Source organism: Lepus europaeus, chromosome 7 (genome assembly GCF_033115175.1).
Source record: "Lepus europaeus isolate LE1 chromosome 7, mLepTim1.pri, whole genome shotgun sequence".
NCBI lineage: Eukaryota > Metazoa > Chordata > Mammalia > Lagomorpha > Leporidae > Lepus > Lepus europaeus.
Genome location: NC_084833.1, coordinates 9,468,547 through 9,490,074, shown reverse-complemented (window position 1 = coordinate 9,490,074; position 21,528 = coordinate 9,468,547). Strand labels below are relative to the sequence as shown.

The 21,528-nt window shown below is 42.5% G+C and overlaps 1 protein-coding gene across 1 annotated transcript; it reads right to left on the bottom strand.

The window, feature by feature from the left end:
- Positions 1–269: 269 nt before the first annotated feature.
- LOC133764156 (secretoglobin family 1D member-like) lies at positions 270–4,239 on the bottom strand. Its single transcript, XM_062197834.1, has 3 exons — positions 4,185–4,239; positions 1,590–1,777; positions 270–302 (listed from the first exon to the last, which is right to left on the bottom strand). The coding sequence occupies exons 1-3, from the start codon at positions 4,237–4,239 to the stop codon at positions 270–272; spliced, it is 276 nt and encodes a 91-aa protein (XP_062053818.1).
- Positions 4,240–21,528: the final 17,289 nt, after the last annotated feature.

Below are 21,528 nucleotides of genomic sequence, written 5' to 3'. Positions count from 1 at the left end.
AGGGTTGCGGGTGGGAGGGAAGTTATAGGAGGGGGGAAGCCATTGTAACCCATAAGCTGTACTTTGGAAATTTGTATTCATTAAATAAAAGTTTAATAAATGAAAAAAAACCATCATTTCAATACCCATGAAATTAATATAATGAGAAGACAAGTGGATAAGTGCAGAGAAAGTAATTTATTAAAGCAAGACATTGAAATTTTATATAGTATTGTAAAGAGGCAATCCTGGAAAGACAATGGACACCAACATCAAATATCATTCACGTCTTACAAGGTACACGTCCGCAAAACAACTTCTGCCTGAAATTGAACAGAAAGGAAGAAGGGGGAAAAGGTGAGGTCAGTCACACTTCTACAGATGACAGATCACCACAACCCAGAAGTCAATGGGATTTTCCTTCCAAAGGCATTATGTAAAATTAGAAGGCCTAAAAAGCAGGTGTGTGTGAAATTAAGTCACAACCTAATGGAGTTACCACAAACAAAGCACACTAGGGGACTGCCTTCCCAAAGTAGGTGAAATATAAGGAGACCTGGAAAAAGGTATAGAAATGTCAAATTTAAAAAGTTTTCTGTTATTGAAACCACACATAGATTTTCTGTAATAAGCTTTCGTAGACAAGATTCTACCTACCACCTGGCATGATTTACGTGTATGGTTAGTTTCAAATGGAAAGGGGTAACATTAAGAACAAAGCAGAAGGTTCTAGGAGTTATTTTCTCTGACATGTCAGGACAGGGATCTCTACTGTCCCCTCAAAGGGGGAACCATGGCTGAGTGGTGCAGAGCAGGACTCGGAGTCGATGTTGCAAGTACTACATTCAGCAGATTTCCAGGCCCCCATGATGTGAATTCTGCTTCATGGCTCTTGAACTCCTCAATACAGAATGTCAACATTTATGACCATTTGCAGTTGAACTTCACTGTATAAAAGCAGGGTCAGACAGAATGGTAAACCACTTTATCATCAGATTTCCTGATAAAAGAGGTACTGTTTGTTCCTTTAAATGCTGCTTGTTCATTTAAAACTGCAGGAGACAAAGCAGCAATGGTGCCTGCCCACAGCTGTGTCAAAGGAGTTAATGGGAGTGGGCTCATGGATCTGCAGGAGCAGGGAGAGAATCCCAGCCAGACACTACCCGTTCTGACAGAGGATGAGCTCAGTTCCCTCTTTCCATTCATCCTAGCCCTCCAACACATCAACCTTCACACGTGAGAGTCTAACGTGACCAGATACACTGGTAGGGCAGTGCTCATCGTCAGGAAAGCTAAGAGGTAGAGAGGCAGCCAAGCTTGGCTTTTCAACATCCTTGCTTGGAACTCAGGCTGTCTGATTTCTCAGTGCACCATGAGGAATGTGGCAATCAGGCAGGAGATCTCAGTAGGAGGGGCATACCCATGATGCCAGGATGCCATGTGTGGCTGAGTTCAATTTAGCAGGTGTTCTAGTAACATCCAGCCTCGAGACCATCTTTTACAAGGACATCAGCAAGTCGGATGCTCTGCCACCTGGGCACCCTATAGAACAGTTAACTGACATAATAGGTCTAAATAAGACCGTTATGCATAAAGGAGGAAGAAATTACCAGCACTTTCCCAAATAGTACTCTTTTATCAAGGCTCATCTTGTCTGTGCATCTCTTAACTTGCAGCTTCGCCTCCACAGCTTCTGGAGGTGCTCTGTATTTGGAGAGTGATGCCCTGAACACAGATTCAGGAGCTAGCAGGTTGGCTGTACTTTCAGCTATAAAGGTTGGACAGGCCACTGCATCAGCTGCAGAACAAGAACAGAAAAACAGTTTATTTGTGACAACTCTTCCCGCTGTCCAAAGCTCTTTGACATTAGATAAAGGATCCACAGGGTTTTCTTCTTTGCAGGCTATAATTGCTCTAGTGGCAATGGAAATCCCTTGAGATTGTAATTTCCTTAAAATTATACAGAAAGCGGCAAAACTAGGAGCAAAATAGAAGTTTCTTCACCATTAATTCAGTTTTCATGTTTCTTTTTCTCAAACACATTCACTACTTTTCAATGCTTCTTTCCTTTATTGAAATTCCATTACATAGATTTGAGAAAACTTGGTTTTGTCTGATTGTTGAGTGACAGCTCAGAAGCCATGGATTCTGGAAAAGAGGGATTTGGGGATGATCCAACTGGAAAGTGACAGGAGGAGTCAGAGTCTTAGCACAGATGGAACAGTGAGAGTAAACCTGGAGGACAGCAAGTGAAGTAGTTACTGTGTGGGGAAGGGGATATTCTGAGACTAAGTGAAAAAGAACTCAGATTTGCCATCAGGTGTAGACAGAGATCAAAGCTAAACTTCACATAGAGATTTTTTTCCCCCACATGCAAAAAGCTTCTGCAGTAAATTGTGATTTGTTCTTTTATTCTACAGGGAGGTCCAGAATCAATCAAGAGGATGAACAGAGAGGACTATGTCTCATTCTTGCCTTATCAGGAATTATGGACAGCTCTGAAAAAACGTTTTCTTTCAGGTCTCAATTCCTCTCTCATTCAAGGCTTTTTTAAAAAAATTTTTTGACAGGCAGAGTTAGACAGTGAGAGAGAGAGACAGAGAGAGAGAGATTATAGAGAGACAGAGAGAAAGGTCTTCTTTCCGTTGGTTCACTCCCCTAATGGCTGCTACTGCCAGCTCTGCTCTGATCCGAAGCCAGGAGCCGGGTGCTTCCTCCCAGTATCCCATGAGGGTGCAGGGACCCAAGCACTTGGGCCATCCTCCACAGCCCTCATGGGCCACAGCAGAGAGCTGGACTGGAAGAGGAGCAACCGGGACTAGTACCTGGTGCCCCAAACGGGACTAGAACCCAGGGTGCCGGCGCTGCAGGTGGAGGATTAGCTAAGTGAGCCACGGCGCTGGCCATCCTTCAAGACTTTTGTACTTACCTTGAACACTTAATATTCTCTGTATCGTCCTAATGGGGTCTATTCAAGACAACATCAAACATTAGGCAGAACATGTAAAGCGTATAATCAAAGGGAAAATTCAGGAACCAGGAACAGGTTCAGAAAATGAGAGAACTCAGTGAGTCTCAAAGAAACTTGTATCATTTCTCAGCCTATGAAGGTATGCAAAGAATTTTATGTTTCAAAGGATGGCCAGAATGAATTCTACAGAAAGAGAAATCTTAGCAGTAACCTGTATAGTAGATCTACTGGCATTGCTTGCGCGCTCCTAGAAAATTGGGAGTTCTCATATAAATGGTTCCCTTTTTTCTTAACCCATTTGGACCAGGATTCAGACAACAGTCTCTTCTCAGACTGGGGGCTCCACACAGGTCCTTACAACTCCAACACGTCACAACTTTGAATTTATGAGTAAGAATCTGTGGCTCCATTAGAATCTGCACGTGTGTGGTGAGAAAAATGCCTGATCACCCCAGGCACGTCTACAGCAGGACGCTTGGTATTCTTAATCTCACTGCATCCTCACCCATAGTGTTAGCTAGAAACATGAGGGATGGCAAGAGGCTGGAATTGAGTAAGCATCTGGCCCAAGGTGAAAGGACTGAAAAATGCCAGAGCTGACTCATACAAAGACTTCCCACTTTACTCTGCTGCTGCTGTCAGAACTCCAGTCCTGGCCATGGATTCACGCTCCCGTCACTCTCCCTGAAATTTCGTGCAATCTTTTTTTTTTTAAATTTTTTTATTTTTTGACAGGCAGAGTGGACAGTGAGAGAGAGACAGAGAGAAAGGTCTTCCTTTGCCGTTGGTTCACCCTCCAATGGCCGCCGCGGTTGGCGCGCTGCGGCTGGCGCACCGCGCTGTTCCGATGGCAGGAGCCAGGTGCTTCTCCTGGTCTCCCATGGGGTGCAGGGCCCAAGGACTTGGGCCATCCTCCACTGCACTCCCTGGCCACAGCAGAGAGCTGGCCTGGGAGAGGGGCAACCGGGACAGAATCCGGTGCCCCGACCAGGACTAGAACCCGGTGTGCCGGCGCTGCAAGGTGGAGGATTAGCCTAGTGAGCCGCGGCACCGGCTGCAATCTTTTTTTCTTGTCAAAAGTTCCTAGGTATGGGAAAGTTTATATGGAACCTGAGATGTTGGGGGATATTTTGCTTCGGAATTGTGATTTGTTCCAGACCCCCTTCCAACATCAAAGATAATAACCTGGTATGCAGAAGAGGCTCTTACCGTACTCATCACAATTGATACTCACCCTCATAGCAGCAAAGGGCCAGACTGAGCAGCAGGATAGACGCTAACATCTGCATTGCTTTGAGCTCTCAGCTTTAGAGAACTGTGAGTGATTTGTCCTTCACTGCCGGAACTGTGGAGCCGTGGGCTTCCCGGGCTATTTGTATGTAATAAGCTCTCAGGTCCAGCCCATGGAGGCATGTGGCAGGTCACATGGCCTGGCTTCCAGCCCTCCTTCCTCAGGGAGGGTCGATGACTTTTGTCAGTGTTAATCTGCACACCTCCCTCAGTGTACACAAGAGATCAGTCTAAGGGAGCTGGGCTCTGTCCTCCAGCTGTGCATTCAAGTGCCCAAGAAATGCTATGTGGAGGTTCATTTGCTGTTAAGATTATGACTATTATTTTGTCTTTGTTGTATCTGTCAATGCAGAGTTCCATGTGTGTTCTAATAACAGCAGGATAGCAGCAGAGAACACAGGAAGCAGGTGGGGTGTGTTGGTGTCTGCACTTTGGTTATGGAAGGACGGAAACACAGAAACCCAAATCTTGTAATTATCTTCTTGACAGGTGTCCTTGTGTGTTTCTCTTGCTACTGATGCACTCTGAACTCTGCCTTTTCTCCACTTTCACCCCCACTTTACCCGCATGACTGCCTAACAACATGGCTGAAGTATCTTATTTTGGGGGACTTGCTTTATTTGCTGACTACTTCTCCCACCCCTGTTCTTGCTGGTCAGGCTCCTCTAATAGGGGCTTTCTCTGGATGTGATACATTACAGAGGTTCACATCTTCAGTCCAGTAAGAACATGTCTAGGAAGTGATGTCAGGAAGAGAGCGTCTAAAGAGTGATATCAGCCAGAAGATATAGCCGGAAGTTCTGGAGGTTTCCACTCCTCACAGCTATTGGTAGCAATACTTAACAAGCTAGAACCATTTGTTAAGAATTAGAAATCAGTTGAAAGGCTTGTGCATCATAGTCATGAATGTAGACTCAGCAAAATAGCTTCCGGACATCCTCACACAAGATGCCCACATCACAAAAGACCTTCCGCTCCAAGCTTCACTAAGGCGGAGGAAGACATTAGGCATCAAGCGCAGTAAACCATCATATCCTCGATGACACAGCACAATGGCCTACCTGCTCTCTTGAGAGTTTGGAACTGTGGTGAGTCTGAGGGAGAACGGGTGGTTGGCATGACTGATCTTTGCATCTGCTCCTTCTATCTAGCACCCAGGTTTTCTCAGACACTTAATAAAGCAAGGTTTTGTAGGATGCCAACTCCAGCACGTCATGAAAATAAAATGATGGAGACAATAGAAAGATAAGTGGATGCCGCTGTAAAGTAGTAGGAAGGAAGAATGGACAGAAAACAGCTGAGTTGTCGGGCATGACATTATTTTCTATGATGCTATAATGTAGAATAGAACTCATGACTCATTTCTCCAAGCCCACAAAATCTACACCATGGAGGAAATAGTAATGTTAGTTATGAACTCTGAGTTACGTTAATGTCTTATTGTAGGTTTAGTGACTTTTGTACAAATGTAGGATGTTGTGGAAGACATTGAATATGTAGGACAGATGTTTAACCCAAATGCAAAAGAATCATTGCTCTAAAGTAGTCTATTACATCAATATGGCAGAAAACATGTCACTAGCATATTTTTGTCTTAGATGGGAGGATGTATTTGAAAAACTGAGTGAGAGAATCGATCAACATGCATAAACATGTTGTTTATGGGGCCAGAGCTGTGGTATATCAGGCCGTTCCACTTTCCATCCAGCTCCCTGCTAATGCACCTGGGAAAACAGAGTAGGATAGCCCAAATACTTGGGCCCCTGCTGCCCATCTGGGGGCACAGATGAAACTCCAGGCTCCTGATTTCAGTATTGCCCAGTCCTGTGTGCTGTAGCCATTTGGGGAGTGAAGCAGCAGATGGAAGATCTCTCTCTCCCCCCCCCCACTTTCTCTCTCCCTTTCTCTCTCTCTAGAGTACCTTCTCTCAGGTCTGCCTTTCAAATAAATACATAAATCTTTTAAAACATGTGTGTATTAACAAAAAATCTACTATTATCAACTGCAAAACTATTTCAAATGAAAAGGGTTCGAGTTAGCTGGAAGAAAAATCAGCACATAAAAATCAATTAATCTCCTGTACACAGACTATTGCCATGACATAGATGAATGGCAAAAAATATACTATGGACAACAGTAACAACAACAGGGCTAAAATATTTTGAAATATAAATATGCAAACATTTTTGAGAGAATCAGGAAACTTTGCTCGTGGATATGAGCTAATCATGGAGGGACAGGCATTAACCCTAGGGAATCATTAGACATTTGAAGATGTCAACAATTCTGAAATTATTCTGCAATCCCAGCTATGCCTCTTGTAATCTTAATATTGTGGCTGAATGCTTAACTTTGCATTCTGAAGTTCCGATTTTGTCTTTCAAAATTAGAGTGCATTCATTGGTTGAGAAGCGAGGAGGAACCAACTTTGGACCAGAACTCTTGAGGTCAGGCTCAGCTTTGGTATTTATTGGGTGGGTGGAGCCTTCAGCAAATTATTTCACCTCATAGCTCCAGTTATTTCATAGATAAAACAGATATGAAGACCACAATCCCCAATTCATAGAGTTTGAATTATGAGTATATGGTTCAACAGAGGAAAAATAGCACACTGTTTAGCACTGTATGCCAGCTGTTATAATTGAATAAAAGGGAAATGAACCTTATAAAATAAACCATCTCTTTTTGCCAATGTAAATTATCGAAGTGAATGTGAACTGTCAACAAGGAAGATTTATTTGCCCTAAGTATATGTGCTCAAGAATTTGGCTCTGGTTTCAATGATATTTTTCTCAGTTAACATAAAATAATTTTCAATATCTTAATTTATTGTATTTGGTAATTTCTGGGTAACTTAGAGTGTTAATATCCTTAGTAGTGAGTATCAGAACCACATTTATGAGTTGGGAGTTGGAGGGATTTATATGAATTATTTCTAAGGCTCACAGAGTCCCTGGCTCCCTGCCCTCACCAGGATGTGCTGGTCGTCCTTGTCATTTTGGCTCGGTGTTAATCCAAGGAATTATCTGGAGGTGGCTCATCAACAATGTTCTTGGTACATGAAATCTTTGAAAGGATCACTTTAATGCCCTGGTGCCAACAGAGACACTCATCATAAACGTACACTGTGGTAACACTGAATATTACTGGAACTATCCCCCCCACCCTGCATTATCAGCCTAATATTAGTTTATCAAAGACAAAATTTAGTAGTCACCAATCTGAATATTAATGCAGCATCTTGAGTCTCCAACTAGCAATATAGAAACTTATAAGAATCAACTTGAGGGTCTATTTTGAAGTACACAAATTCTTTTCCTATATCCAATGGTTTCCTTTTATCTGCTTGTAATAAAATCAAAGGCTGTACCAATGGAATATAGCTCAGAGGAATAAAGAATTGAATGACATCACTTCCACTAGAATTAACCATTTCTCACATGTCCATTGATAGAACAGGTGTGTTTCCATACTGTATCAAAAACATTAAATAAATGAATAATATCATATTTGAAAAATAACACATCATCCATGGATATATAAAATGTATAAGGCCTCTTTCTTATCACAAAGTGATACATTTATGAATAAAACTCAACTCACAAATTTAATAACCACAAAAGTGAAAAAATATATGCTATTACTGTTATCTAAAACTATACATGTCCACCAGAATACAAATAAATGATTTATTTCAATTGAAAAAGTGTATAGGCCGGCGCCGTGGCTCAATAGGCTAATCCTCCACCTTGCGGTGCTGGCACACCGGGTTCTAGTCCCGTTCGGGGCACCGGATTCTGTCCCAGTTGCCCCTCTTCCAGGCCAGCTCTCTGCTGTGGCCCGGGAGTGCAGTGGGGGATGGCCCAAGTACTTGGGCCCTGCACCCGCATGGAAGACCAGGAGAAGCACCTGGCTCCTGCCTTGGGATCAGCGTGGTGTGCTGGCTGCAGTGCGCTGGCTGTGGCAGCCATTGGAGGGTGAACCAACGGCAAAGGAAGACCTTTCTCTCTCTCTCTTTCTCTCACTATCCACTCTGCCTGTCTGCCTGTCAAAAAAAAAAAAAAAAGGTGATTGGACATCTGGGACTGGTTCCCTAATCCTGTTCATCAAAACCTACTGTGACCAGATGATCCTGCAGTATTGTTAGTCTTCATTACCCCATCATAGCCCAGGAATAAAGATAGAAAACTCAGAAATGTTCCTTGAACAGGCTGTCATATGTGCAGTGCCCTCTTTTGCTATATATAGTGCTAGAAGTCAGTCTTTTAACAAATTGGGACACATCCTATATTTTGGGCATCCTTGGCCCACCAGAAAATTTACTTCCCAGATCACCTGCCATCAGGAAATATCCCTCATGATTCACCCATAACATTACACTGTCTCAGTGACCTCAGTTTTTATCTTGCTAGAAAAACAAAGCTATTTTATCCGGAATTTTACAAAATCAAGTGCCAGTTAGCATGGTGAGAAGAACACTTCCCCATATTTAGCTGATAAGAAGAAAGAAAACCATAAGAGATTGAATAAAGATTTTATTGAAATCAGGGAGAATTGGATGGAGAAGCTGAACAAATAATCTGAGAACTTTTGAAATGGATCAGAAAATCTCTGAGCTGATAATCACTTAGCATTGTTTAGCTTATTTTGTTAACAAAAATACAGATCAATGAAAAAACTTATATCTTCTTTCTCTGGGATCTGTGGTCAGGGGAGAGGTCACTATGTGTGTAGCCACTCCCTTCTGAACTCACAAAAGAGGCCAGCAACTGGGAGAGGTCTTACTTCTTTCATTGGAGAACAGGACTGGGAAGAGGCATTGAAAATGACCTCTCTCCACTTACTTCCTTCCCCAAGTCCTTTTTCTTCCTTCTGGCTCACTGCCCTCCACAACTATGTCCATACATGCGTGTGTCTGCTTTCTCATCTTTAAATAAATTTTACCTCTTTATTCACTAAGTGCCTGTGCTTGGAATACATCTTTCAGTACAAGGAAAGGACCTTGAATAATTAAACCCCACCTTCCCCACTTCATATTGGTGACAGCCAGCCAGGGGGCTGCTGAAGAAGTTCAATCTAAGTATTAGTGGTCTAAGTGGATCTCTGTCTCAGTGGAATTTTTTTAATTTTAAAAAACCCTCTCTTTCTCTCCCAGTCTCATTGCTCTTGAGGCTTGGGCAGGTTAGCTAAAATGCAGATGTGGATGGATGTCTTTGTTGTTCTTAATTTTTGTAGCTTTAGGGAAGAAATGTCAGTACAAACTGCTAGCCTTGAAGGAATTTGGACAAAGGAATGAGAAGAGGGGTTGACCAGTTTGTGAACATTTAATGAAAATTTGTAAGTATTTCCAGATTGTTTGTGATGCACGTGTGTTTAAGATTTATTTATTTATTTGAAAGGCAGAGTAAGAGAGAGAGAGAGAGAGAGAGAGAGAGAGAGAGAGAGAGTTACAGAGAGAGGGCAAGAGAGAGAGAGGAAGAGACAGAGAGAGAGGGAGACTCTTCCATCCTCTGGTTCACTCCCAAATGGCTGCAATTACTGGAACTGGATTAGTCTGAAGCCAGGAGCCAAGAATTTCTTCTGGGTCCCTAAAAGAGTGCAGGAGCCCAAGGATTTGAGCCATCATCTGATGCTTTCCCAGGAAAGTTAGCAGGGAGATGGATCAGAAGTGGAGCAGATAGGGCTCAAACTGGTGCCCATGTGGGAAGCCAGCATCGTGGGCAGAGATTTTACCCAGTATGCCACAATGCTGACTTCTATAATGTGTTTTTAAGGTCAGTTTTTACTGTGGGACAAGCTGGTACATAGCATTCAGGGTTTTGCATATGATTCCATATAGCTGACCAATTTCACATCTGAAGATGTCTGTTTTTTAATTTTAATAATATATTTTATTTAGGATCCCATACTCATATATCAAATATTATAATTTCAGCATTTGACCAATAAAATATTAATAAGCTATTCAATATTCTTCATTTCTTTTTTAAACTTTTATTTAGTAAATATAAATTTCCAAAGTATAGTTTATGGATTACAATGGCTTTCCCCCCCCCATAACTTCCCTCCCATTCGCACCCCCTCATCTCCTGCACCCCCTCCCATGCCATTCATCAAGATTCATTTCTATTTTTTTATTTTTATTTTTATTATTTATTTATTTATTTTTAACTTTTATTTAATGAATATAAATTTCCAGTGTACAGCTTATGGATTACAATGGCTTCCCCCTCCCATAACTTCCCTCCCACCCGCAACCCTCCCCTCTCCCACGCCCTCTCCCCTTCCATTTGCATCAAGATTCATTTTCAATTCTCTTTATATACAGAAGATCAATTTAGTATAAAGATTTCAACAGTTTGCACCCACATAGAAACACAAAGTTAAACATACTGTTGGAGTACTAGTTATAGCATTAAATCACAATGTACAGCACATTAAGGACAGAGATCCCACATGAGGAGCACAGTGGCTCCTGTTGTTGACCCAACAAATTGACACTCTACTTTATGGCGCCAGTAACCACCTTAGGCTGTCGTCATGAGTTGCCAAGGCTATGGAAGCCTTCCAAGTTTGCCGACTCTGATCATATTTAGACAAGGTCATAAAAGACAGAGTGAGGAAAGTAACCAAATGATCCTAAGAGTGGCATTTACCAGGATTGAACAATTATACAGCATTAAGTGGGGAAGAGGACCATTAGTACACACAGGTTGGGAGTAGAGCCATGGGTGGTAGAGGTTATGATTACAAAGGAATGAGGCCCAAGTACGCTAGACAGGGTCTAGAACAAAGGACAGAGTCATTATTAGAGGAGCTAAGAAAGGTGCTGTCGCCGGCGCCGTGGCTCAACAGGCTAATCCTCCGCCTTGCGGCGCCGGCACACCGGGTTCTAGTCCCGGTCGGGGCACCGATCCTGTCCCGGTTGCCCCTCTTCCAGGCCAGCTCTCTGCTGTGGCCCGGGAGTGCAGTGGAGGATGGCCCAAGTATTTGGGCTCTGCACCCCATGGGAGACCAGGAGAAGCACCTGGCTCCTGCCATCGGAACAGCGCGGTGCGCCGGCCGCAGCGCGCTACCGCGGCGGCCATTGGAGGGTGAACCAACGGCAAAGGAAGACCTTTCTCTCTGTCTCTCTCTCTCTCTCACTGTCCACTCTGCCTGTCAAAAAAAAAAAAAAAAAAAGAAAGGTGCTGTCTAAGTACAATTAAGTTTTCTGATTGAGAGGCAAATAGAACCTGATAGAAGGGGCTTGATAATAATCTGGTGGGCTTTAGGCCTTGTAAGTTAAGAGGCCCAGACCTATCTATCTCTTCACATGGGGTATATCCTAAGGGAGGTGTGAACCTCCTAGGGGAAGGCACTCTGTTGACTTTCATTACCTGGCTGGCCTGGGAGGAGAGCTGGCCAGGTAATGGCAGGTGGCATCTCTAACAAGAAATTTACAGTTCTGCCTGCAATGTTGCTGACCCTACTTGACCATACCCTCAGCTACAGTGGTCACTTTGGAAATTGGGCTGAGTGAAGGGCTTTCAGCTTAGAGCCAGTAAGATTGTGGCTCTGATCTGGGCATCCTTCGACTCCAGGGCAGGTCCATTTCCAGTGATCCAACTCTTGGCAGAGCTGCCAGGCAGGGCTCTTCACAAGCTGACTTCTGCTGAAGCCCAGGCTTACCACATTGAAAGCCACTGCAGGAGGCCGGAGCTGTGGCTCAATAGGCTAATCCTCTGCCTAGCGGTGCCGGCACACCGTGTTCTAGTCCCGGTTGGGGCACTGGATTCTGTCCCGGTTGCCCCTCTTCCAGGCAAGCTCTCTGCTGTGGCCCAGGAGTGCAGCGGAGGATGGCCCAAGTGCTTGGGCCCTGCACCCCATGGGAGACCAGGAGAAGCACCTGGTTCCTGCCATTGGATCAGCGCAGTGCGCTGGCCGCAGCGCGCCGGCCGTGGGGGCCATTGGAGGGTGAACCAATGGCAAAGGAAGACCTTTCTCTCTGTCTCTCTCTCTCACTGTCCACTTAGCCTGTCCAAAAAAAAAAAAATTAAAAAAAAAAAAAGAAAGCCACTGCAGTAGACTGGCCTATTGGGTCTCCTTGAGGGCAGATCACTGTACAGATCAGCCAGTAATAGGCCTGCCACCCATTGCTTCTGATGCCTAGCTTTCTTTTCCTCCTGGTTTGTGTTAAAGCAGACCAGAGGATGCAAGTCAAGGGAGTGCCCAAGTCCCATCTCTAATCTTCAGTGGCCTGAACTACAAGTCTATAGTCACAGGCATGTTCTGTAGTAGTTTTTCTAAGGTAGACAATGTCCATGAGGAAAATTATATTCTCATTTAAAAACTTTCTTTCCCTTTGGTCTGAAAGGGAGGTTTTTTCTACTTACTGTATACTTTGCTGATGGCGAAGTGAATCTAGCTATGAGATTATTATTTAAGTTCTTATTTTGGCTATGCTATTACAGAAAAATGTTAGCCATCTCTTTTATAAGGTCTAAAGATTAAATTGTGCATCCTACAGATTCCTTCATAATAGAATTAGTTTCCTACCTTGAAGAGAATAGAGAAATGAAAGAACAAGTTGGGCTTAGAATAGAGAAACGAGGGAGCAAGTCCTAGATCGCTTGCTGACAATAGCAATATCACATGAATACTTAGCCAACAGTTTCAACCATTAGGTAACAACTTAAGAAAACATTTACCAGAAGGTCCTATGCCTTCTATAAATTTTAAGAATCACGTATTTGAAAACACCTCTTAAATATCTAACATGGTGTAGTTTGTTTAACCAGTAAACTTTTTTTTTTCTGACATGCAGAGTGGATAGTGAGAGAGAGAAACAGAGAGAAAGGTCTTCCTTTTTGCCGTTGGTTCACCCTCCAATGGCCGCTGCGGCCGGCGCATTGCGCTGATCCGAAGCTTGGAGCCAGGTGCTTCTCCTGGTCTCCCATGCAGGTGCAGGGCCCAAGCACTTGGGCCATCCTCCACTGCCTTCCCGGGCCACAGCAGAGAGCTGGCCTGGAAGAGGGGCAACCAGGATAGAATCCGGCGCCCCAACCGGGACTTGAACCTGGTGTGCCGGCGCCGCAAGGCGGAGGATTAGCCTGTTGAGCCACGGCGCCGGCCTTCAACCTGTAAACTTAAGCACAACCATATAAAATGTTTTTAGTTTCTTTCTACCAACAAGTATAAAACATATGATGCAGAGATTCAGGTCACACGAATTAAAATGTATCTTTGATTTTAGCAGCTTAAATTTATGGACAATCTTATCTATAAGCCAATTAAAATAAAATTCTTAATAAAATTTTCCCATGTGAACATACAATATTTACACACATATAACATAACATATTAGACCAATATAGCAATTTTAATAATAGCTTTTAAAATCTTTAACTCTTTTTGTAGATTGCCAATTGATTTGAATTGCTTTTTGTTTTTAGTAACCTCAGTTAACCATACTTTCTCTCAGTTGGTACTGTTAATACATTATTGGCTTCATCTGTTTACAGAGCCATCCCAGAGTACTGAATACAATAGAAGTGGCTGCAAAAAGTCCATAGGAACCTATAGGAGGACAGCTAAACACAGAACCAACAACGCTTTAGTTTTATGAGCAGCAAATCATATATAACTGTGGATGACAAAAGACTTTAAGTTGCCATGTTTAAAAGTATAAACTCATCAACCAACAAGAGGCACTTGCTTACTTCACAGTATTTTTGAAAGCACCTGTAGGATTTTACAGGTATTTAATCCTTTAGGCCTCTGGGGCTTTCTCATTAAGATAACTATCATGTCTAGTAACACAAGATCATTAGACTTTTTAATTCTCAAACATTTGTATTAATAGCATTTTCCATTATAGAAACTTAAAATTTAGTACCATGTCACATCTTGACAGTCCTTCTAATATAATCCAAATAGCCTGATTAGTTGGTGTCTCTATAAGATGGGAGACATAGTTTCTTCGATTTTTTCAGTTGGGCCCAAACTGGAAAAACCAAAGTCCAAGATTTACTGGAAACTTTAGAGACCAGATTGTTTGAAACTTTGATTTTTTGAAGGCCTGTCAAGAATGCCAAGAAGGCTCAAAATCCAAAATATCTGGTTGAAATAAGATTCCTTAAAATCATAACATAACATAGACCAAATTTGATCATTGTTACAAGGTGAGTATTCAAATCTTTGAAAAGAAGCACATATTTAAATATCCCATAGCTCTTAATAAAAATTCAGCATTTTTGAACAATTAGAATTTAACAGACATCAAGAGAACATAGTAGATCACTTTAACATATTGCTTTAACAGAGAATCAGAGTTTAATTTTATGTCAAAGAGAAACTGAGCTTCCTGTGATCTTTTGCTGTGAGGTTTCCTTCCTTTACCTTCTTTCATATTGTTGACCATGTTTCTGTGTGTAACATATCTTTAAGCATCTTTTGCAGGGCAGGACGAGTGGCGACAAATTCTTTCAGTTTCTGTTTGCTGTGAAAGGTCTTTATTTCACCTTCATTCACAAATGAGAGCTTTGCAGGATATAATATTCTGGGCTGGCAGTTTTTCTCTCTTAGTACTTGGGCTATGATTCACCATTCTCTTCTAGCCTGAAGGGATTCTGATGAGAAGTCAGCTGTGAGTCTAATTGTAGATCCTCTGAGAGTAATCTGGCATTTCTCTCTTTCACATTATATAATCTTTTCTTTTTTTTTATTAAACTTTTATTTAATGAATATAAATTTCCAAGGTATAGCTTATGGATTACAATGGCTTCCCCCCTCCCATAACTTCCCTCCCGCCCGCAACCCTCACCTTTCCCGCTCCCTTTCCCCTTCCATTCATGTAAAGATTCATTTTCAATTCTCTTTATATACAGAAGATCAGTTTAGTATATATTAGGTAAAGATTTCAACATTTTGCCCATATAGCAACATAAAGTGAAAAAACTACCATTGGATTAATAATTATAGCATTAAATAGCAATGTACAGCACATTAAAGACAGAGATCCTACATAATTTTTTTTTCAAATTAATTAATTTTCTATGCCATTTCCATTTTAACACCAGGTTGTTTTTTTTCATTTCCAATTCTCTTTATATACAGAAGATCAATTCAGTATATAATTAGTAAAGACCTCATCAGTTTGTGCCCACACAGAAACACAAAGTATAAAAATACTGTTTCAGTACTATTATAGCATCACTTCGCTTTAGACGACACATTAGGGACAGATCCCACATGGGGTGTAAGTACACAGTGACTCCTGTTGCTGACTTAACAATTTGACACTCCTGTTCATGGCGACAGTAATCTCCCTAGGCTGTAGTCATGAGTTGCCAGGGCTATGGAAGCCTTTAGAGTTCGCTGACTTTGATCTTATTCCGATAGGGTCATAGTCAAAGTGGAAGTTCTCTCCTCCCTTCGGAGAAGGGTACCTCCTTCTTTGATGGCCCTGTTCTTTCCACTGGGATCTCACTCGCTGAGATCTTCCATTTAGGTCTTCTTTTTTTTTCTTTTCCATGGTATCTTGGCTTTCCATGCCTACAATACTCTCATGGGCTCTTCAGCCAGATCCGAATGCCTTGAGGGCTGATTCTGAGGCCAGAGTGTTATTTAGGACATCTGCCATTCTATGAGTCTGCTGTGTATCCCGCTTCCCATGTTGGATCTTTCTCTCCCTGTTTGATTCTATCAGTTAGTATTAGCAGATACTTGTCTTGTTTGTGTGATCTCTTTGACTCTTAGACCTATCAGAGCTATCAATTGTGAGCTGAAATTGATCACTTGGACTAGTGCGATGGCATTGGTACATGCCATCTTGATGGGATTGTGTTGGAATCCCCTGGCACATTTCTAACTCCACCATTTGCGGCCAGTCCGATTGAGCATGTTCCAAATTGTACATCTCCTCCCTCCCTTTTTCCATTCTTAAATTTAACAGGGATCACTTTTCAGTGAAAATGTAAACACCTAAGAATAATTGTGTGTTAATTACAGAGTTCAACCAATAGTACTAGAACAACAACAACAACAACAACAACAAATACTAAAAAGGATAAAGTATTACATTGTACATCTAAAGTCAGGACAGGAGCTGATCAGTTCATTGTTGCTTATAGTGTCCATTTCACTTAAGAGGTTTCCCCTTTGGCGCTCAGTTGTCACCGATCAGGGAAAACAAATGATATTTTTCTCTTTGGGACTGGCTTAATTCACTCAGCATGATGTTTTCCAGATTGCTCCATCTTGTTGCAAATAACTGGGTTTCGTTGTTTCTTACTGCTGTATAGTATTCTATGGAGTGCATGTCCCATAATTTCTTTATCCAGGCTACTGTTGATGGGCATTTGGGTTAGTTCCAGGTCTTAGTTATTGTGAATTGAGCTGCAATAAATATTAATGTGCAGATGGCTTTTTTATTAGCCAAATTAATTTCCTTTGGGTAAATTCCAAGGAGTGGGATGGCTGGGTTGTATGGTAGGGTTATGTTCAGGTTTCTGAGGAATCTCCAGACAGACTTCCATAGTGGCTTAACCAGTTTGCATTCCTACCAACAGTGGGTTAGTGTCCCTTTTTCCCCACATCCTCTCCAGCATCTGTTGTTGGTAGATTTCTGAATGTGAGCCATTCTCACCGGGGTGAGGTGAAACCTCATTGTGGTTTTGATTTGCTTCAGTGTGGTGAGTTTGATTACACCGTGTCGTGGTGAGGATCTCTTTTGGTCTTGTTTATTAGGGGTTCTATGAGCTTCGTGTACTTAGATGTCTCTGCCCTTCTCCAAACCCGGGAAGTTCTCTGCTAGTATCTCACTAAAAAGGCCTTCTAATCCTTTCTCTCTCTCCTTGCCTTCAGGAACTCCTAGAACCCCAGTGTTGGTTTTTTTTATTAGTATCCTGTAGATTCCGACAATATTTTTTAGATTTCTACTTTCGTCTTCTTTTCTTTGGTTTGACTGTATACTTTCCTGTGCTGTGTCTTCTCAGTCCGATATTCTCTTTTCTGTTTCACTGACTCTGTTTTTAAGGCTCTCTAACGTGTTTGTCATTTGATCTCTTGAGTTCTTCATTTGAATTTGATTTCTCTTCACTATCACACTTTCCTGTTCTACTAGTTTCTTCGTTTCATTTTGATTCCTCCTTAAGATTTCATTTTCTCAATGGAGATTTTCTATCCTGTCCTGTAAGGGTTTCTGTAGCTCAAGCATTTGTTTTTGAAAACTTCTAATTGTTCGTATCATAAATTTTTTGAAATCCATATATTGCATTTCTTCCATCTCATCATCTTCATAATCTTGGGTTGGGGTGTCTTGTTCATTTGGGGGTGCCATAATGTCTTCCTTGATCTTGTTTCCTTGGTTTCTGCGTTTGTTGCTTGGCATTGTGGAGATATTCTTTGGATTCTTCTACCCTCGCTGTGGTGTTTTTTTCTTGTTATACTATGACTGTATTAAGTGGATGCTTTTGATGGATCCTTAGAGGCTGAGATGGGTGTGGCCTGAGTTCCTCAGGGTTAAGGGTGTGCCAAAGATGACACTCCCAGGTTAGGCGTGGTAAATCTCTTTCTTTCTTTCTTTCTTTCTTTCTTTCTTTCTTTCTTTCTTTCTTTCTGATTCAGAAGGGAAGTAATTTCACACAGCTGAGCAGAATTGAAGGTAGTTAGCAGGTGAATGATATACCCACACGAGCCAGCGATTGGAAGCTCTTTCCCACGGACCACACAGGGAATCTGTGCTGCCCTCAGTGTGGGCTCAAATTCTCCTGCAGTCTCCCACTGGGTTGCCAAGTTTACCGAATTGTAGCATCTCTGGAGAGCACTCATGTGAATTCCGTGAGTTCTCTCTCCCACCCTCTCTTTTTTCACAGTCTCAGTTCATTAGCACCATACATTCACTAGGTCCTAATCTCCTGTTATTTCACACCCCGCCCCCAGAGTCAGGTTTTTATGCTTTGCTGAGGGTGGGTGGAGCCCTGAGGTCGGGCCGCTTATGACGTATATCCAAAATGGCGCCTGCTCTTTGTCTTGCTCGCCTTTGAGAGGTGAGCGGAGAGAGAGAAACTCGTGTCTGTACTGGTCATTTTTATTTTTTTTCCTCTCTCTTCTAGTAAGCCTAGTGAACTTTTCTCCATCGTGTCAAGCCTTGTTCCCTCTAGTCTCCTCTTTCCGCTTGCCCGCTGGTGTCCTGGGCTATTGAGGTCCGGCTCACCTCGCATTCCAGCGCTGGTGCATTGATTCTGCCGCTGGTGTCCCGAGCCGTGGGCTCCCACGCCCTCACTCAGGTCCACTGTGAATCACTAGTTCCGGAAGAGTTTCCTCTGCTGTTTCTTTCCCTACTCTTCCTTGACCCTGCAGTATCTCCACTTTTATTAAACTGTCTCTTCCCGGACTATCAGTGTGCTCCCTTCCTATTCCGCCATCTTGCCGCTCTCCAGATGTCTGCTTCTTGAGATCTGTGAGCACAGTAAAAGTGCTGAAACAGGTTCTGTTGCCTGGTTACCACTCCCAATGATGGGAGATGGGACTTCCCCCTCCAACATGGCATAGGTGGGTCTTCTTCCCAGATAGTGGCCTCCCTGGGATATGTAGCTGCCAAGATGATGGTCCCCAGTGGGACTTCTACCATAACCAGAAGATGGGCAAGCATGCCTCACCCTAATGTTGTGGCCCCCATAGCCAATCTTGTGTTGCATGCCTGATAAGCTGTACTGCACTAAATTTTTTTTTCATCTGCATACTGGCTTCTACCACTCTGGAAAACACTCCAGATATGGGGTTTCATTTCCTCTGCTGGTTCACTAGAATCTTAGCAATGATGACTCCTCCTAATGTCACAAGCCCTAGGCTTGGCAGTAAAAATTTCCTGAAAAATTTTGGGGTACAGAAGGCCTAGGGTTCACTTAGAACCCTGCCAGCTTGTCTCAGCTTTGCACTGGGATTTTTTATCACTCAGGAACTTAGCCTCCTAGTGTGAGATTATGTCACCTCGAAGTCAAAATTTCTATTTTTAGTATATGCGCTGCCGAAGTGAGCACAAGGTCAAAATTTCTAATGCAATTGGTAACAGTCCCCAAGCAAATTTGGGGCACTCTGGTTTAATTTTCCCAATATGTATTTGTCTCCAGGCAATTTCTCAATGGTAGTTCTCCCCCTAGTGGTCAGCTTATCCAAGGCATAGCAGTTTCCTGTATGTGTGTATGTGTGTGTGTGTGAGAGAGAGAACTGGGTAATTATTACCCCAGGTCAACCTGCAAGGAACCTCCTGGTAGGCTGGCTGTTACAGGGAGCCCCCCAGCAAGCTGGCTAAAACAAAGAACCCCACTTTAGGGTACCAAAAGAGATTCTAAGGTATCAAATTAAATCTTTAACTCACATGCTTAAGCATAACTAAGCACATGGAGAGCCCTGTCTACTTTTGTGTTCTCAGGTTCTACAAAGAGACCTTTCCATCTATGTATGACTCTGAATTAATTTCTATTGAATCACTCCAAAGGATACAGTTTCAAAAACTATTCATGGGACCCCTAATTCCTATTAGCCAGATGGTAAAAATAGCATTTCAAGTGTTTAATAATAATAGAAATAAGGCTAAAGAGGAAGTGATGCTCCAAGGGAAGTAGTTCAAACAGCAGGCTCAGAGAGTGGCAATCACTGGAAGAGCATTCAGTAACCTCAGAGTCAGTACATAAGGCATTCTGGTCTGGCTAAAAGTCCCACAAGAGACCGTTTCAGATGTGGAAAGTCAGGACACTGGTGCAAATAGTGTCCTTTTACAAAAGACTTCTGTAGTCTGTTCCTTCAATGCAAAGAAGTGGTCATCAAAGAGAAAATATCCCCTTCATTGAAGGGAGGTGAGAGCTTCAATTTTCTCATGGCATTGTCTATATACTGATGGAGTTTGAGAATTCAGGAGGCATCTCATGTCAAGGCCCTTCGGTGGTTACTGACATCATAAATAAGAGTATTAATTTATTAAATTTCAGAGAGAGGACATCCTTCTTTGATGACCCTTTCTTTGCACTGAGGTTTCACAGGGATCCTCCGTGTAGGATATTTTTTTGCCATAGAAGTCTCAGCTTTCCATGCCTGAAATGCTCTCACAGGCCTTTCAGCCAGACTAGGAAGCCTCAAGGACTGATTCTGAGGTCAGAGTGTTACTTACAGTGAATGTCATTCTAGGAGTCTGCTGAGTGGACTGCTTCCCTATTGGACTTTCCTTCCATTTTAATTCTATTATTAACAGGCACTTGATGTTATTTATTTATTTATTTATTTATTGCCAGGCAGAGTTAGACAGTGAGAGAGAGAGACAGAGAGAGAGAGTTATAGACATTGAGAGAGAGACAGAAAGAAGGGTCTTCCTTCTGTTGGTTCACTCCCCTAATGGCCACCACGGCCAGCAGTGTGCCGATCTGAAGCCAGGAGCCGGGTACTTCCTCTTGGTCTCCCATGCAGGTGCAAGGACCCAAGCACCTGGGCTATCCTCTGCTGCCCTCCCGGGCCACAGCAGAGAGCTGGACTGGAAGAGGAGCAACCGGACTAGTACCCGGTGCCCCAACCGGGACTAGAACCCAGGGTGCCGGTTCCGCAGGCAGAGGATTAACCAAGTGAGCCATGGCGCCGGCCTTGATCTTATTCATATGGTCACTTTTACACTTAAACCCATACAGTCCTACAGACTTACTTCTAGGGGTACAATCTAAAAACTTTTCACAGGACTCCAATCTCATAAAAATCGGTGGTTTAAACACCATCTTAACTGTTAAAACGATCATATTAAATGTTAAAGTCAAATTATGTGTAGCTTTAAAAAAATTAAACAGGCTAGTTCGGTCGCTGTCATCTAATGACCCACATATAACAGTTTTCTTTTCATGGTTTACTGACTTTTTTCAAAACATTGCTGAGAGATAAGACCTTAACTGTTCTTATATCACAAATCTGATCTATTTCTACTTGAACTCCTTTCCTCGCATGTCTTCTTAGTAGATTACACCTGACGCTCTGTTACAAACTTGATCTAGAAACAAGCTCTGGACTACTATAACGTTCCTTTAAGTAGAAGATCCATGACTCTTCTTTTTAAAGAATTTTTAAAATTTATTTTAAAGACAGAGTTACAGAGCGAAGTAGAGCCACAGAGAGAGAGAGAGAGAGAGAGAGAGAGAGAGAGAGAGAGAGAGAAAGAAAGAGAAAGAGATCTTCCATTCCACTGGTTTGTTCCCCAAATGACCACACGGCCAGAGCTGAGCTGAGCTGAAGTCAGGAGGCAGGAGCTTCTTCTGGATCTCCCACATGGG

What these genes read in the sequence shown, in the direction of transcription:
- LOC133764156 (XM_062197834.1), bottom strand. Translation starts at nt 4,239, where the DNA reads ATGCAGATGTTAGCGTCTATCCTGCTGCTCAGTCTGGCCCTTTGCTGC. An exon ending in GGCCCTTTGCTGCTATGAGG is followed by an intron (nt 1,778 to 4,184) that starts GTGAGTATCAAT and finishes CTTGTTCTGCAG; the next exon opens with CTGATGCAGTGGCCTGTCCA. An exon ending in TACTATTTGGGAAAGTGCTG is followed by an intron (nt 303 to 1,589) that starts GTAATTTCTTCC and finishes GTTCAATTTCAG; the next exon opens with GCAGAAGTTGTTTTGCGGAC.